This window comes from Papilio machaon, chromosome 6 (assembly GCF_912999745.1).
Source record: "Papilio machaon chromosome 6, ilPapMach1.1, whole genome shotgun sequence".
Taxonomy (NCBI): Eukaryota; Metazoa; Arthropoda; class Insecta; order Lepidoptera; family Papilionidae; genus Papilio; species Papilio machaon.
The window spans coordinates 6685088-6703098 of NC_059991.1; the positions used below are offsets into that span (position 1 = coordinate 6685088).

At 35.3% G+C, this 18011-nt stretch overlaps 1 protein-coding gene across 1 annotated transcript; it reads right to left on the minus strand.

The window, feature by feature from the left end:
- Nucleotides 1–5603: 5603 nt before the first annotated feature.
- LOC106714919 (probable tubulin polyglutamylase TTLL2) lies at nt 5604–16787 on the minus strand. Its single transcript, XM_014508046.2, has 13 exons — nt 16730–16787; nt 16523–16608; nt 15326–15442; nt 14345–14448; nt 11113–11263; nt 10668–10830; nt 8499–8612; nt 7853–8058; nt 7320–7468; nt 6823–6964; nt 6592–6678; nt 6176–6361; nt 5604–5866 (listed from the first exon to the last, which is right to left on the minus strand). Exons 2-13 carry the CDS (start codon nt 16595–16597, stop codon nt 5669–5671), a joined length of 1692 nt encoding a protein of 563 aa, XP_014363532.2. The 5' UTR covers nt 16598–16608; nt 16730–16787; the 3' UTR covers nt 5604–5668.
- Nucleotides 16788–18011: the final 1224 nt, after the last annotated feature.

The following is an 18011-nucleotide window of genomic DNA, read 5'->3' on the forward strand; positions in this document are numbered from 1 at the left end:
CGACCGCCAGCGCGACTCAACGGGGTATAATCTAAATCCACTTGGATTGGGAGAGGTTTCCCGCGACCGCTGACTTATGACGTTTTTTTTTAAACGAAAAAACTAATTACTTTTTATTTAGTCGCTTTAATTAATTGTTTCATAGCAGCTCTAGACCTAGTTAAGTTTAATAAGATAGGAATCGCGTACCTTATTTATGTATGTTTATAGATATATTTTTCATTGTTAATTTATCACGGTACATTTGTCATACTACGCATCCATTAATAAATTCAAATTCTTCCTGTTTTTAGTTTAAAGAGTTTACGCGAAAGCTAAAACAGAAGGCATTCGTTTGCGAGGTCGTCAATCAATCGTTAATCCAACGATGCAATATCCATAAAACGAATCGCGCTAGCGGCTGGCCGCCTGGCCGGCTGGTCGACTGGACTGGGCGGTCTCGGCCCGTGCGTAATAGGCAGAGCGGAGGCACGACAATGCCGCAATCCGACTACCAATCTGCATAATGGATTGCTCGGCCGAACGCGTCCTACGGTCGCTCATTCAATTGTCGCGGTGGCCGATGTGTGCCGATGTGTCGCCCCGGTTATTACGGAATACGGAATTAATAATTTTACGGCTGCACCGACCCTACCGACCACCGATCGACAATCATCTAGCCTTTTTTTAAATTTGATCACACTTTTATGCAAAACATAAATCGACTGCCTACTTGTTCTCCCTTTCTTTTATATTCATGGACGAAGGATTCTCTAAGCATTGCTGCGAGAATTTTGAAGCTCCTGCTACTATTGACGTTAATTACATTTGTGGAAAGTATGTAAGCAACTTTGACACTGCAAAAATACCTCTTCTACTGTGAAAATGTTCATTCTATTAAATTTAATTAACTATTTGACTTTGAAATATCAATTCTCACAATCAGTCCCACTCATAATTGCATAGAAATGACCGATGAACGACTGGCTACGTCATTTCCATCTAATTTTGATAGCCGTCCGTGTGGGTCGAGTGTATTCATTTCTGAATTCGACCATTAGAGCCGTATTGCATATGCGGCTTCGTCAATGTACGAGTGTGTAGTTTGTAATTCAAATGTTAATATAGAGTTAGGTGACAGTACACAACGAGAGCAGTGGACACCCCGCTCGGGAATTCTTTGCACATGTTGATTTCTTTTCTCGATTTGTTTGTTAAAAATGATATAATTTAACAGAGCATAATTCAATAAACATTTCCCGAAATGAAAAAAAAAATAGGAATAACATAATTTCAATAAACTTTGAGGAAAGCAACGCTAAAAAAGCTTATTTGATTCCAGATCAATATAGTTAAATGTGTCCATTGCATCGATTACATCGGTCACAGCAAAGTGAGGTCTATTGGAATTGTATCCGCGCTCTAAAATTTCCATTTGACTCGTGTCGTTATAGAGCGGATTGAAGGTGCCATTGTGCCGCGTCCATTGTGTTTCTGTATCGGCCGGCGTGGCTCATGCGAGCTGTTTCAGGCCACTTCATATATTTCAATTAACGCACTCACGTTCTACAGCTAACTGTAAATGCTAATAGGAACAATTTCGATAATCGTTTTTGTAATGTTCTTTTAACCTTTTCATGCTTAGTTCGATGTACAAACGACTTTTTATGTTAAAAAGCAACTTTAGTGAAAAGCGTATGTCGTATACGTGCAGTTTTATTTTCGTTTTAAATCTTAATCGTCTATAAGAAAGACATGCAAGGCTTAATGAATTATTAAGCTCAAAATTTGCAGCAGACATGTTCGTAGTGCTTCTTCAAAATTTTTTATCAAGAATTTATTGCGTTCACGACTATTTATTGACCTGCAACAAAGTTTTACGCGCTTTCTATTAATGTTGTCTTAAAATGTAATGTCTGTAATGGCTTTTGGCGACACACAGACTTTAAATACTGTCCCAATATGGCAAAAATTTCTTTTTTCAATACCTAATGGAAATGGAAATATTTTAACGATTCTCCAGTCTTTATAAAGATTGAAACTTGAAGTAAGCCGTAAACAAGTCTCTCAATATGCAGGTAAAACATAATACGAAGTAAGTTATATCCAAGCTATAACGACTCCCTAAACCGAATATGTCTTGGCGGGCGCCGAGATTTATCGGGCGCATATTGCACGCGCTGCTCGGGGAAGCGAGCCCATATTCAGGAATATGATTTTAAATAGCCACTAACTTTGATGGATGACAACGTATATGTTACTTTATTTTGTTTATACAAGTCAACATTTGGTATTGTTGATCGAAGTTACTACTGCAAAATTATATTATTTCCTCGAACAGATACAATCTCAGATAAAAGCAGTTCTGTATATATATATATACAATTTTAAGAGTTAAGTTATTAATTATTCCAATCGTACACAAAATAATACACGTAGGTACTTTATTTCAGTTGTCACATCAATAGAGCAGAAAATACAAAGAACGAAAATATAAAAGGCTTAAAGAACGTTTCAAAAAACGTTTATCGAAACTGTTCCTATTAACATTTTCAGCCGTACAATGTGAGTGCGTTAATTGAAATATATGAAGTGGCCTGAAACAGCTCGCATGAGCCGTGCCGGCCGATACAGAAACACAATGGACACGGCACAATGGAACCCTCACTCTGCTCTTTAACGACACGAGTCAAATGGAAATTTTAGAGCGCGGATACAATTCTAATGGACCTCACTTTGCTGTGACCTATGTAATCGATGCAATGGACACTTTTAATTATAATGCCTTTTGATAAAAGTCTGTGTTGTCATAATGATGTGAGATAATTATTTTATTTCTTTATACTTTTTTAGGCCTAGTCATTTAAAGACAGGACATTAATTTCTCTAGATATTCTAGTTGTTCATAACTTGGCTAAAATCAATTTAGATGAACTTAGCCAGCTTGTTGGGTTTAAACTTAGTTCTTTATTTAAATTTGAATACAACTTGATCTAGACATTAAGAAAAAAGCAGAATTTAAAGTGTTGAAAAAAGAGGACGTTCTTATATTCACTGTATTTTTAGTTGTCTGTTCATGTTTCTCAATATACGCTTCTACGAAAAGTTAATTTTATTTTAAATATGTTTATCATATACAACGGGTGTTGGTTTGATGGGCCGAAGGTCTACCGATCAATCCTAAAGGCCTAAAGGGGAAAAAATAGAAACACCCAACTGGACTACCGATAATCTTGTGAAAGGTATCTAAAAACAGTAACTCAACAACTTTGCTTAGCTAGGTTTGGCCACTTTTAATTGCTGTTAATTTTATATTTTATTAACACTGCAACACTTATTCACGTTACTATGACTAATTTTATATGCGGTAAACGATTTATTTTAATGAATTTGTATTGTATTGAGTACAACTGGATCAATTGATCTATAAACGATTAGCATTAGTTTTTTGATTTCGCGTAAGAACATTCCTTAGATCGGTAAAATTTTAAGCAGAATTAAAAAGTTTCTTTAAATATGTGAATGGTTCGATTTATTTTGTTCGGTCGTTAAATGACTATATTCAAAATCCAGAGGAATTATTGTAGCGCAATTCGGATGGACATGAGAACTAAAATTTCCATTTGACTAGACGGTAAAGACCGGTGAGTGGAGCATTGTTCCATACCCATTGTGTTTTTCCATTACCTCGCAACGGTCCACGGGTTATTTCAGTACACGTATCTCAATTACTGTGCACATTCCCTATGATATAGGTCAGCCAAAGTAAAAATATTACGCTTTTAAAAACGAAATAAAAGTAGTTGCAGTAAAAAAGTTTACGCTTTATAATGTTATATGCTTTATGTACCTTTGCGGCGTTTGTAACATATGTTTTTAGAAAAAAAGACCGTAATATAAATGATGATTTCCGTAGATTTTCATTATAATGAAATATAATAAGAAATAAGAAAGCTATGATATTCGAAGAAAACTGTGACTAAGTTCCAAAGTATGACATACTCAAGTTGGAAGTTGAAAGATTTTTCCTTATTTTATTTCAAATACATTTAGTTCATCAATACGGTTAATATGAGGAAAAACAATTTAAAAAGAACTATATTTAACAAAAAACCTCGTCGTTAAACATACATCTAAATAAAATAAACCAAAGGCGAGTTATTCAGCACAACATAATCATTGGCTGCCAGCTCGGAATTCGAAGCATTCTCTCTGTGTCTGCATTACTCTGTGATTTCACTGTTTGGTTTACTTCGTGTTATGCTATGGCTTGAATCGCTTTGTTCAGTTCATTGAATTTAGTTTTCACTTGAATTTCGCAGAAGTTGGTATTTTTCCTTGTGGATACAATGCTTATTTGCTGCTATTTTAACAGCAAATTTGGCAACACGCAGATTTGTAACACAATAGTCCTAACAGATGCTAACGAGTTCAACATATCATTTGGCTGAACTAGGCGAGGTGAGGGGTAAAGGGGTATTGCAGAGCGACGCTCTGTGGCGGGCTAACGACGTGACGGCTCTGTTTGTGGAGCCGCATTCGCCGCATCCGACCCATTACACGACCCACTACCTCGCCAAATTTATTTAGCCCATTATGGAGCGTGAAGACCACACGGTTTGGGAAATGATTTCTAATTGTTACCCTCTACAAACGAGTTATGTAAAAATATCACACAACCGATTGTAAAACAATGTTATAAATGTCCAGTTTGTTAAGTTAGTTTTAAATCCCGTAGTCATGGTAACTAATCTAAAAGCTATCCATTTGTATTTTGCGACTGTTTTTATTTGTTTTCTAAATTTCTTACGCGACGTGAAATAAGAAAGTGAAAGAATGGAACATAACTAAAAAAAATACATAGCAATAAGATGAATTACAACTCTCAGTTTAGATAATGCTTTATCGATTTAAGGATGGTTACAGCTTACAAGCTTGTTAGAAATAATTATATGTATGGGAGGAGATAGCGAGCTAGATGACCGGTTACATGCATTTAATAACGTTGGGGACTCCCCCGCCCCGCCCCGCAGTGTGCAGGCGGAAATCCATAAGACTTATGGCTTTAATAACAGCCCCTTAACCTCGTCTTGGCTTTCCTTAATCCCTAAATCTCGAGTGTCTAGATTTACTCAACAGATTTATCTATTTAATAATTTTACAAAAATACTTAATTGGAGTATGTTATTGGAGCTAATTTTAGCGTTAAATATTCATGTTTTATTTTACTTAATAAAATAATAACATTGATAAAAAACGATTACAAGATTCGAATTTAATTAAAAACATGCAAAATGCAATGTTCTAAGAAAAAGGCTATAAACTTTATATAATTTTTGTATAACTTTTATGGTAATGTGCCAACCTTAAGGATCATCTTTAAAAAATCTAAAAAAATTAAAAAATCTTTGTTTCATGGGTTGTTAGTGCTAACAAAAATAACAATTTGAGTTGTAATAATAAACAATTTTACGTTACAATGATATTTAACACGTTACGTAATTAAGCCCTCGACCCTTAACAGGTTACATTGGACGTACAAAAAAAAATTACGTTACGATTATTTTTATACAGCATAACCGTATATTTTCTAAAATATTCTATTTGGGATGAAAATTAAACTCGAATTTATCGCTTAAGGGTTTATTACTTTTTTATCTTACAATTAGTAACTTCACGTTTGAACACATTAGAAGGGAGGAAGCCAGACTTCGAAATGCGATCCGTAGCCAAGCTTCTTGCGTAGCGAGGTCTCGAAGGCGGCATCGCGCGCGGCGTCCCGGGGTGCACGCATATCTCGCCCACTCTCTTTGACGACCTCCCTCGCCGCTCGTAGCAACTTTGATACATGTGCCACACTTTCTCTCGCCTCCTCCACAGATAGTTGCTGCAATGACAAAAAATATAGATTGTGTACACAGAAAGGCGATCACATGTAGCCCTCAGCTACGAAGGGAAACCGGAACCAAATTCGTAGAGGAATACTTAAATCGTTCTGGTTGGCGGATTTTTTTTAAATAAATTATTACTTGTTTATGCTAAAATCTAAGATTGTTTTAAATAATATGTCTTTGACAGAAGTTAAAGTGAATGAAAAGTGTACTTGCTACTTTTAATGACCCAACCCTATGTAGGACAACGATCAAAGAGATGATGACAAGTTCTAAGTTATGGATGTAGCAGTTAGTAGTCTCACTAGTTCGTCCTGCGGCAGGGTGTGCGGGTATATCCTGATCCAGTGACCGAGGCGGGAGGGCGCGCGGTGCCAACGCACGCCGTTGCCCCACGTGCTCGCATCGAGCGCGCGTCGCCGGCTCGCCGCGGTAGCGTACCCGCCGCGCCAGGTCTCCTCGGAATCAGCGCCCCCTACACTAGACGATGACTGAAATAAACAAATACTTTTACATATATTAACATATGTATAGGAGGAATATAAAGCCCTTAGCAAAATTAGCTTCTTGTACATTTCAAAGAAGAGAGGGTCTCACCGCTAAAAAGTAAATATAGGCTCCGCGTAAAACGCAGTATCAACAAGGTACTTTATTTGTTGTCCGGAAAGTATACAGCTAAACTTACCGCTTCTATAAAAACACGTACCTAAACGATAACTACCTGTGATTTGGGTATGTCAGCACTTGTACTTGTTTCGATTAAAGAGTTATTTAATCGATCCGTATGAACGTTTTTATTGCTAAAATCCTGAAACAAACAGCGGAACTATTCAATCCGTTAATTCTAAAATTACTACACTACCACTGCGTGGTTACATTCAAAACGTGTGTTGTATGAAAATATATTTACATTGATCTCACTTAGGCTATTAATTAATCTTGAAATAAGTACCGTGAACTTATCAGCTGTGGGATGCTGCAAGGTGATGCAATGTACGGGCATCGCGCGTCGTCGGCGGAACCGCGCGCCGCGTCGCGTGGTCGTGGCTACGCGCGGTGCACGGGGCGCGCCGCTCTCGTCTTCTGAACTACAACTGAACATTACCGTATTACTCTACATAATAATATTATGCCCTTATACAATTGGTACTTCAGAGGTAACATTTAAGTAAACCAGCGTCAATTTTGTAATACAGACGGTATGGTGGACGGATTTCAATCGACTACTTGTGGTGTTTGAATGGAAATCATCCATATTCCTTCTGTAACTGACATGATATGTTCGCAGAGAAATTTTTCAACATCAATAAAAACTCATTGTTGAAACAAAAAACCTTGACATTATCAAGTTTAGCTAATGTTTTTAAAAAATTGATTTTGACTACTTATAACCTTTACTGGGTCTAATGAGCGATAACCTTTAACGCTCGTAGCATGTTTATCACATACCTATTGACTATTGTGGGTGGTCCCTGCAGCAGGGATAAACCCGTATGCCTCATGGGCATGCCGAGCAGGTCGAACAGCTCGTGCAGCATGGGCTGCTTCACTGTCACATCCGCCTCGCAGTCTGCGGCCAGTGCTGGCGACAGGTTCACCTATAAAAGTTGATTTTATATAATTGATATCAAAATGTTTTTTTCTTATAGTACGAGACATTTTATAATAGTCTTTATTTTACATTTCGTCAGCTATAACAATAGAAACTATGTCATAATTTATAAACTTCCTACGGAACACCTTTGTATTTAAAACGAATTTATCTGTTTTTGAAGGAAAGAAAACGAATAAAAGAAAGGTTTTGCATGAGTGTAATAGCAGAGTTCACGTTTACACAGTTTCATAACCAATTCCCGTAATAAATACATTAGAAGACTGAATAACCATTTTCAACATAATGATACTTGTTTATAAGGCAAGCAAATGTTAGTCTAAAAACAATAACATTTGCGAGTAAAACAGCCTCAACTATAATTTATCACCTCAAGTAGCCAGGGCTTCATAGACTCGTCCAGCAGTACATCAAAGCCGTAGAACTCGAAGCAGTTTCTAGCTGGAGGTGTGCCGGCCGCCTGGGCCAGCAACGTAAGCGTGACCAGCGCCCGCACGCGCTGCCACACCAGCCACTCCACCGCGCCCCAGCGACCCACCAGCGCTCGGCGGACTTGCTTCAATGTCCACTTGCAACCTAATCAGGCTTTTAATTATTATCAGCTCACTATATGTCCCCACTGAGGGGCTCAGAGCCTACCACAAGTTAGGGGCTAGACTTAGAATCCGCACTGGGCCAGCGTGGCTGACTACGGCATAGTCAACCACGCTGGCCCAGTGCGGATTGGTTGACTTCACATATATCTTTAAATTTTTTCTCAGATATGTGCAGGTTACATCATGATGTTTATGCTTATAATATAAAATAATAGAAAACACAAAAGAAAGACGTTAAGCTCAAAGTTTTCTAATTCAACATTTCTAATTTAATGTAATTCAAGTTTTTCAGTATAGCGTAATTATTACATTGTTTACTCTTTGTGCCATACCATGCCATTGTACCACATTACGTAGGCACGTTCGAATAAAATGTAATAAAACAATACAATTGTAATACTATATTTTTTTCATACGAACCACTGCCAATCCTATCCTTGCACTCAGCGTATCGTGGTCCTGTTTTGTTTAAAGATGAGTTAGTTAGATGTCTGTACGGATTATGAATGTCCGATAACGTATACTTGTCTGTTCCTGAAAAAAATGAAAACTGGGTGAATATAAAAAAATGCACTCAAAAGTAACGTAAAAAAACAATTTCAAACAAAATTCACTCAAAAGTAACATAAAAAAACAATTTCAAACAAAATGCATTCAAAAGTACCATAAAAAACAATCTCAAACAAAATACACTAAAAAGAAACAAAATAATGTCATGAAAACTTCTTTCTTTCTTTCTTCTCTCTTTCAAAAACCCTCTAAACTCTAAAGAAAGTTCTCTTCTTTCTTGTAACATGTCTATATTGTATAATTATTGTTATTTCGCAGTCGGTGTCGGCCGAAGTAAATAGGTGACATTTTATATTTGAGATGTATTAGACATACTTACGTTTATGTCCCTACTTAGGCCGAAACCGACTCCAAAATAACAATAATTATACAATATAGACATGTTACAAGAAAGAAGAGAACTTTCTTTAGAGTTTAGAGGGTTTTTGAAAGAGAGAAGAAAGAAAGAAAGAAGTTTTCATGACATTATTTTGTTTCTTTTTAGTGTATTTTGTTTGAGATTGTTTTTTATGGTACTTTTGAATGCATTTTGTTTGAAATTGTTTTTTTATGTTACTTTTGAGTGAATTTTGTTTGAAATTGTTTTTTTACGTTACTTTTGAGTGCATTTTGTTTGAAATTGTTTTTTTACGTTACTTTTGAGCGCATTTTGTTTGAGATAGTTTTTTTTGTTTTGAAGTCGGCTATTTTTTTTTCTTAAAATGTTTGTTTTATTTCTCAATTTTTAGTGAAGTTTAATTACAAATTTCCTTAATACGGACTTTCCTATTTAATATGTGTGTACTTCAATTCAAAAACTAATTTAGAATACACCAGATAACCACTTATCCTTTAAACAATGAAATAATTATCAAAATCGGTATACAAATTGAAAATTAACGAACTAATACATCGTAGCGTGCCTTTAATTTAGTCCAGCCGCGCGCCACAGTAGCATTTTTCGAATGCGCGTAGTTTTTAATAATTTAATATCTTCCAAACTATTGATCAGAATTACATAGTTTAAAGGCTAATGTAATCTGCATTTAATACTCTAGCCATCAAACATATTTATTTGGATAAGGATTCATATCGAATATAATATAATAGCGCCGTAAGCTTACGACGCTGTTTTTCGTGTGCAATTTAATCGAAGTTTGTTCATAATAACATGGTTTTTGTGAGACATCCATAGATGATAGATATATGCCACCTGAGACTTTTATTTAGCAAATTTAAGGATCTATAATTACTCGATACATCATTTTAATGTAGGTCATATAGTTTGACCTACGTAATCCCAGAAAGCAAATTTGTGCTATTCATTGTAACGCGATGTAGCATTTTTCGTTTCCGCGTAATTTTATTCTTACGATATCTCCTAAACTATTAGACAGAATGATATAGTTTCAATTTCAAATATAATCTACATTAAATTCTCTTGATAATGAACATATTTATTTACATAAGGGTTAATACTGAAATTGAATAATAGCGTCGGAAATAGGGCAAGAATTTAATTAATGTTTCGTAAAGAAAAGAATGGTTATTGTGAGAAAACTATAAAAGATAGATATATGCTATCGCGGACTTTTATTTAGCACATTTAAAGAGCTACAATTCGCCATACGTCATTTTGATGTAGGTCTTATAGTTTAGCCTACGTAAGCGCTGAAAGCAAAAATGTCCCTAATTTTCGCAACAAATTTTGAAGCTTATTCAAAATCTACTAGTCTTCTAGTTATTTAAAAAAAAAAAAAAAAAAATGGGACCCACCTGCAAGCACTTCCTTTCGATTAAAATAATTTTTATCAAAATCGGACCACCAGGGGCGGAGATTCGCGGTAACACACATAAAAAAAAAAAAAAAAAAAAATTCAGTCGAATTGATAACCTCCTTCTTTTTGAAGTCGGCTAAAAATGCATCTGAAACACCGAAAATCATTATAATTGAGAATATACTTTTAAACCTGGTAACTTTTGTATATATGGGTGTCTATTTAATTACCAGTGATTAAAATAAATACCAAATTATCTCACCAAACCTAGCCAGCCCCTCCGCGTACATATAAGCGGTGAGAGGGCGGTACCCCGGCACACACACGTACAGGCGGAGGTCGAACTTATACCCGGCGACCAACAGAGGGCGCTCGATGTACCGTTGCACCACCGCCGCACCCCCGCAACGCATCTCGCAAACACTCTGAAACACCACACACAACGAAATTGATAAAACTAATCAATAACCTATGAAATTATTGATCCAAATTATAATGTGTGCAAAGTTTGAATCAAAGCTATGGCCTACCTAAGCCTGTCATTGACATCGTTCAGTATAATCTGGGGGTCTCCGGAGCGGGCAGTATTTTAGAGAATCTTAAGTCGTATCGCTTTAGAAACACCGCTAGACAATGATCATTAAAAAATTTTTAAAAGATGCAGGAAACGCATCAACAGTTTCTAAAAAAAATTAAATAGAATGTACCCGAAACAAGAATATCCCGCGACCCTGGCTCTGCGCGACGGGTTTGTGTATCCAGACCACGTTGGAGCCCGAGCCGTCCTCGGCGCGCCGGAGACGAGAACATTCCGACACCAACTTCGCATATTCTAACGGCAGATGGAAGCAAGGTGGACTGGAAAATTAATAAATATAATTTATAAAACTAACACTTAAACACAATTAAATTTTTTCCTAGCTTTACTTACTTGAAAAACATATTTCTAGCCTTAAAATGATGATAGAATTTAACGGTCATTTAAAAGTGAAATGTAAATTTGAATACAAATTTAGTCCACCGAAAGTAATAAGAACTCGGGCCATGCAAAGCAAGGGGAGCGGGGCTGGCGGGGCCTACGGGGAGCGAGCAAGCGCGCCATCATTTAATGTCTCAAACAGTACAAAGGCATCGGATCTTTGGGAGTGCACGCGATCCGTACCACTTGGGGGTAATTGCTACAAAAGCACGATTCATTAATATTCAAAAATTATAATTTAATATTACCGTGAACTATCACCTCTCGAGGCGAGGCCCGGAAGAGTTTTTAATGTGACCTCTAAACGTCGCCGACAAACTTCGCTAATTTAATTTTCAACAAAGCTTCCATTGCAGTTTTAGTCAACAGAATTGTTTTAAACAGTTTCTATTAATCACAATTTACAAAGAATTGCTAGTTTAAATAATTTATTAGAATTTTGCTAATTTGTTAATTATGTAGATAAATTCTTTAATGTCACTAGTGTTAAGAAAAATAACAGACTCAAAGATTGCGTTTAAAAGATACGAGTATATACGTTTATTTTTTACCATTTCTATGTTATCATCATCATCTCCCTGTCGTTATCCCACTCTACGTGGAGACAGTGCACCTGTTTTGTTTTTCAGGTCAATTTATAATTTACATATATCAGTCATCACGTCTTTCTTAATCATGCCATTTGCATGCAATAAATCCATCTCTTCTAAATTCTATCAATGTTAGCTTTCCTCCAAGCTGTTTTAATGAAAACTAAGTTTGAATAGTTTTGGTAAACTTATATTTGGTCATGTCGATACCTTTAGCCGTTTCTAATGTACCTCTCTAAGAAATCAAAATTTCCATTTAAAAATCCTTTAAATAAACTCGATTAGTAGCGAAGGTTAAGTTGTGTTAAAAATAAATAGATGCATTCCTACCAAGTTCTTGTGGAATATCACCAGTCTACAGTAACCTTCAATTACGTGGATACTTAATCATGAACAAAGAAATGACAAAGTTACATTTGCAATAAACATAGAAACATTTGCGAGGCAACTTACACTTTTCTTGCCTTGACTTTAAATAGAAAATTTTTGTCATAAATTATCTTTTGTACAACAGTCTTATTGTATGAAATATTCCTTGTACAAAATAATTAGTTAGATAATGTATTTGAACAAGATGTGATATTTCTGATGCTGTAAATTTTTGTGCACAATTGGAAAAAAGGATGAACCACTTCGCAAATATGTACATCGTAGTTGCCAATATTGGTGAATTGACTATACTATACACTGATTAACTTCTCTTCTAGTAAATCCAAACTATCTGCATAATACTTAGCTACAGTTTGTACTTGGTTATGTTAGGCATTTTCACTAATTAACCATCGATGTCCATTGCTAAAAAACTACAACATAAACTTGCCAGTATTTTTTGGTTTGTATGACAGTTCTATGTATAAATGATTTACTTACGTTACTATCATGATTTTCTTATCATTAAATTATGTAAGGAAAGGCTTGCTATTTATAGAACAAGATATTAGGATGTTCATTGCACAAGCAACCTTGAAGCTAGTCATTCCATAGTCCCTACAGACGCAACTTCTAATAACGTAACTATTCAAAGTTTTATTTTTCAAAAGACATCGTAATTTCTTTGTATATTTTTATACATTGTACGTATCGCAACAAACACGAACTAGATAATGCCGTGCGCCACGCGAACGGTCGCGTAGATCCATTCAAATGGCCGATGACGTGGGCCGATTGACTTCTATGCAAGACACGACCGAACAAACAAAAAAATACATGACGTATAATAACTTATTTCTCTACACACACCTCATTAAATAATGCTTTAGACAAGTAATTCTTTAAAATTAAGTTAATTTTAATTAAGTGAATTATATAAACAGTTTATTTTTTAATAAAATTATACGAATCTTGTAAGTTGTCCGTAGAAAAAGAGATCTAGGAAGAAAATACCAAAATAGAACTAAACACAGAGATAAATTCGTTAAAAGTACAAAATAAAGGCAACTTTGGTCGTATTGTATTTTCGTTTATGCACACTGTACATTTACGCTAATACTATTTGATGCTTTTTTTACGATTGCTTATAAATCAATTTTATTCAGCACAAAAAACAAAGCGTAATGATCCGTCTCAGAACATAATTAGAATTTACAGTCCTCGATAGAGTCGCGTGCTTGCATTTGTTTTTCTTCATTTTTATTGCTTTAAATTAAAAATATCGGGTTGCCGTGTCCTTCGCAAAGCTTTCCGTTTACCCCCGATCATTATTTAAATTATAATCTTCTGCGTTCAGATTGCATTAGAGCAGTTACGATCAGTTACGACCAAATTTTATTGCTATGGAAAATTAATGGAGAATTGAAAACGTAACATAAACGTCAATAACTGAATCAATGGTAAATAAATTTACACATTTATGAATGAGCGAAAATCATGTGCTCGAAATCTCTTTAAGTAAGTTGAATTTATTCGTCTATCTCAAATAAAGTTAGTACTAACTCTCTCTAAAGTGAGTACTACTTAAATAAAACAAAAAAACTATGGTTATTTCAACGAATCATTGTCGTTGTGAAAGCTATACCTGCTGTGCTGCAGTTTGAATTAACTAAACAACTGCTATGTTATTCTAGATACAATGCACTGAGCTAATATCTAAAAAAATACATACAATAAATATAAAAGAAAATACTGTCCAGTAAGTCCTGAATGACCGATGATGTGGCCGTCGATGGCTTAGGGTTTAACCACTATACTGGGTTCGAATCCCACCAGGTACCAATGTGTTTTAGGATTTACATATATACATTTATGCGCAGAAGAATTTCAAAGATATATGTTAAGTCCCGCACTGATTTGACAAAAGTCATAAAACAGCAGCTTAGTAATTATTGATGTGATAAAAAGAAGTAATCTTATCAAATACTTATTATAATTTACCTAAAGTCGTAAATAGACCCATATATCCTCCTCATACAACGTAGAAGACGCGACAGACTGTCCTTCCGGCATATCGATCCTCCTTTTGGAATGTGGTTCATGAACTGAAATCGAAATAAACATAAATAAAAATACTTGTCAAACACAAGCCGCGGCAGTAAAACTATCAATGACTACTAGAGAGCAATAACCTTTTGATTAGGTATTGACATGACAGATTACAAAACACTAGTAGGTAGTAATATCAATTTTGGCACGTTACATTAACAGAAAATTATTTCTTTAACCTAAAAATCCCTACCATAACAAATTCTCTTTTCCTTCTCATGCATTCCCTTGGAATCAGAGGAGCTGTCTATTTCATGCAAAAGATGTAGTCGTTCCATGTTTCTACTTCTGTTAATGATTCGTTAAGGATACCCACCGATATACAATTATTGGATATCTTCAACAACTGTCATGAAAATCATTGCGACAATAATCCCAGTAAACCACTTTGTTCGCACATTTGTTTCGCCAAGAGTTTATGTTTATAAAAGTGACGTCTCTTGACGTTTCCCTCATAATTCAGAACATTCCAATATAAGAAATAAGAGCAATGTATGAGTTTCAAATAGCAATAACATAAGTCAATGCTAGGCACTTACACATTCCGCGAGGCCTGTCGGCTAATGGGCGGCGGGCACGGCAGCGGCTGCCCGGAAACTAATCGCTATATTTTTATAAACTTTCTTTCTTCCTTATTTTTCATAGCAAAACAATTCTAGATTCTAGGTTAAAATGTTATTACCATCAATGTTGACTACCTTTTGCCCGGCGACATGCCAACTGAACAGCGTATGGAAACAAAACTACTAATCTGCTCCACGTGACTCAAACCAAGTTAAGCACTGAATACTATATAGAGTAAGATAAGATTCAACCCCATATGAAAGTAATGAAAAAGTGAAGGACAAAATATGATAAAGGTCCATGACTTGCCTGCCAGTCTCCGAGAGCCTTGTAGCTGGCTGCGGGGAAGGCGCTGGTCCGCCACCACAGGTTCCATCGCTCGTCGCCGCAGCCCTGGTACATGCGCCATCCACGCTCCGCGCAAACCTTACAGTTACACCAACCAATATCATAAAAAAGTAAAATTGATGTAAGAGTAAAAATAATATTGAAGTTAATTCATTAAGAAACGGCTTAACTCACGTGTGATCGTCCGGTGACGGCACCGACTAATTTCGGACCTATCGGGGGTCCATCTTCGTCCGTCCTCAGAATAAACACTCGCCCTGAAGATGGACCCCCGATGGGTCTAAAACTAGTCAATCACACGTGAGTTAAGCCGTTTCTTAATGAATTAATTATTATGTCTCACGAAAGTTTAAACAATTTAATATTGAAGTTAAAAAACTGTTAAGACATTTCGTGCATAACACTCTTTTCATTCATAAATATCAAAAGATTTACTCCAACTTGACACTGGTTAAGTTATGTCTATGTATGTCAGGTCCTGAAAACAGAAAATATAGCCCTGAACGAAAATTCCAAAAACGGAATTTGTTTAGCTGTCCGTGATTCAAACTTGAACGTAAGTTGTCTCTTGTAATATTTCTAACTTGTTTTAGCAATCAATAAACTCAATAATCTTACTAATGTCAAAGTTTAGATAACTGGATGTTTGTTTCAAGGTATCTCCGAAACGGTAGAACGGATCATGATGAAATTTAGTACGGTTGTAGAACATAATCTGGAAGAAGACATAGGCTACTTATTAAGTTTGTGTTTTAATTCCGCGGGAACGGAGTCGCGGACGACAGCTAGTAATGTTATATTCATGAATGATAGTTGAATTAAATATACGTCCAGAAATCCACCTACAATTATACAAAATTAAATTTATTACTTTATAATCAAAGATTCATTAAAGTCTGTAGGGAATTTATTTAATTGTCGTTAATAATCTAGTAAGGAAAAACCGAGGTTAACAGTTGACATTATTCCATAAACATATATTATTTTAATGACATAGGTATAATTACATATAATAACTATAAATTCATAGCGAGGATAAATATATCTAAGTAGATCTGATTGAACAGCTGTAATAAATTTTAATTTAGCGTTATTCTACATTATATTTATATAATTCTAGTTTACCTTAAATACAAAGCTTTTAAAACTACAAGATACCTTCATAAGAAGACTAGGTCCAGACCCGTTATCGTTCAATCGAAATATAAAATGTTCATCATTTTCGTCTTCCATTTTCACTTAATCTGTAAAAATAAAGCATAAAATAAATTATAAACAAAAAATAGTAATTTAAAATAAACATAGACCTACGTAATCATGATAAAGATGAATTAAAAAAATATTGAAAACATTTATAAAACTTGCTTCATGATTTACGAAAGAATCGACGTGTTTAAAGCAACCACGCACATCGCCCGCCCGCCTTGCACTGTCCCGCCAACTGGCAACCGGCAACTATTCGGGCATCACGCGGAACACCGAAATGATTTATTACAGAGTTTTCGTGACACGCCCGTTTTCTGTGAAAAGCGATCAAACAACGCGCCACCGAAACCTTCCTAAAGGATCTTTGTTATATATTACTTCATGTTATTTGGATGACGATGAAAATTATTCCAGGTTCAAATAATTGTTAGTGTTTTCAATCTGTATCCATAACAATTATGTAAGAGCAACTAGTCTTACTAATGTTGTAAATGCGAATGTTTAGATGGATGGATGGATGTTTGTTTGAAGGTATCTCCAAAACGGCTCAATGGATCTCGATGAAATTTGGTATAGATGTAGAGCATAGTCTAGAGTCTAGAAGAACAAATAGGCTACTAATAAAGTTTTTTTTTTTTAATTTCTTGCGGACGGAGTCGCAGGCGACAACTAGTATTAAATAAAAGTGAAATTTAGAAGCAGAGGGCATTACTTGACTACTGACCTTGGGTTATTGAGACTAAAATCCTCTTTTAATACATACCCGTTCGGCATAAAAGTCAGAAAGATGACATAATGTTGTCTGAAACATGTTGACTTTTAGAGCTCAGCAAAATGTTGTCTTTTCGATAACTTTTTGTCGATGTCATTTTAAAGCAATCTCAATGATAACTAAATGATGACTTTTCGAGGACATATTTTTTCAGCCGACTTCAAAAAGAAGGAGGTTAATAATTCGACTGAATTTTTTTTTTTTTTTTATGTGTGTTACCGCGAATCTCCGCCCCTGGTGGTCCGATTTTGATAAAAATTATTTTAATCGAAAGGAAGTGCTTGCAGGTGGGTCCCATTTTTTTTTTTTTTTTAAATAACTAGAAGACGAGTAGATTTTGAATAAGCTTCAAAATTTGTTGCGAAAATTAGGGACATATTTGCTTTCAGCGTTTACGTAGGCTAAACTATAAGACCTACATCAAAATGACGTATGGCGAATTGTAACTCTTTAAATGTGCTAAATAAAAGTCCGCGATAGCATATATCTATCTTTTATAGTTTTCTCACAATAACCATTTTTTTCTTTACGAAACATTAATTAAATTCTTGCCCTATTTCCGACGCTATTATTCAAGTTCAGTATTAACCCTTATGTAAATAAATATGTTCATTACCAAGAGAATTTAATGTAGATTATATTTGCAATTATTAAAACAAAATTATTAAA

What these genes read in the sequence shown, in the direction of transcription:
- LOC106714919 (XM_014508046.2), bottom strand. Translation starts at nt 16,597, where the DNA reads ATGGAAGACGAAAATGATGAACATTTTATATTTCGATTGAACGATAAC. An exon ending in CAAGGATAGGATTGGCAGTG is followed by an intron (nt 8,059 to 8,498) that starts GTTCGTATGAAA and finishes AAGCCTGATTAG; the next exon opens with GTTGCAAGTGGACATTGAAG. An exon ending in CCACAGCTGATAAGTTCACG is followed by an intron (nt 6,679 to 6,822) that starts GTACTTATTTCA and finishes TGTTTGTTTCAG; the next exon opens with GATTTTAGCAATAAAAACGT.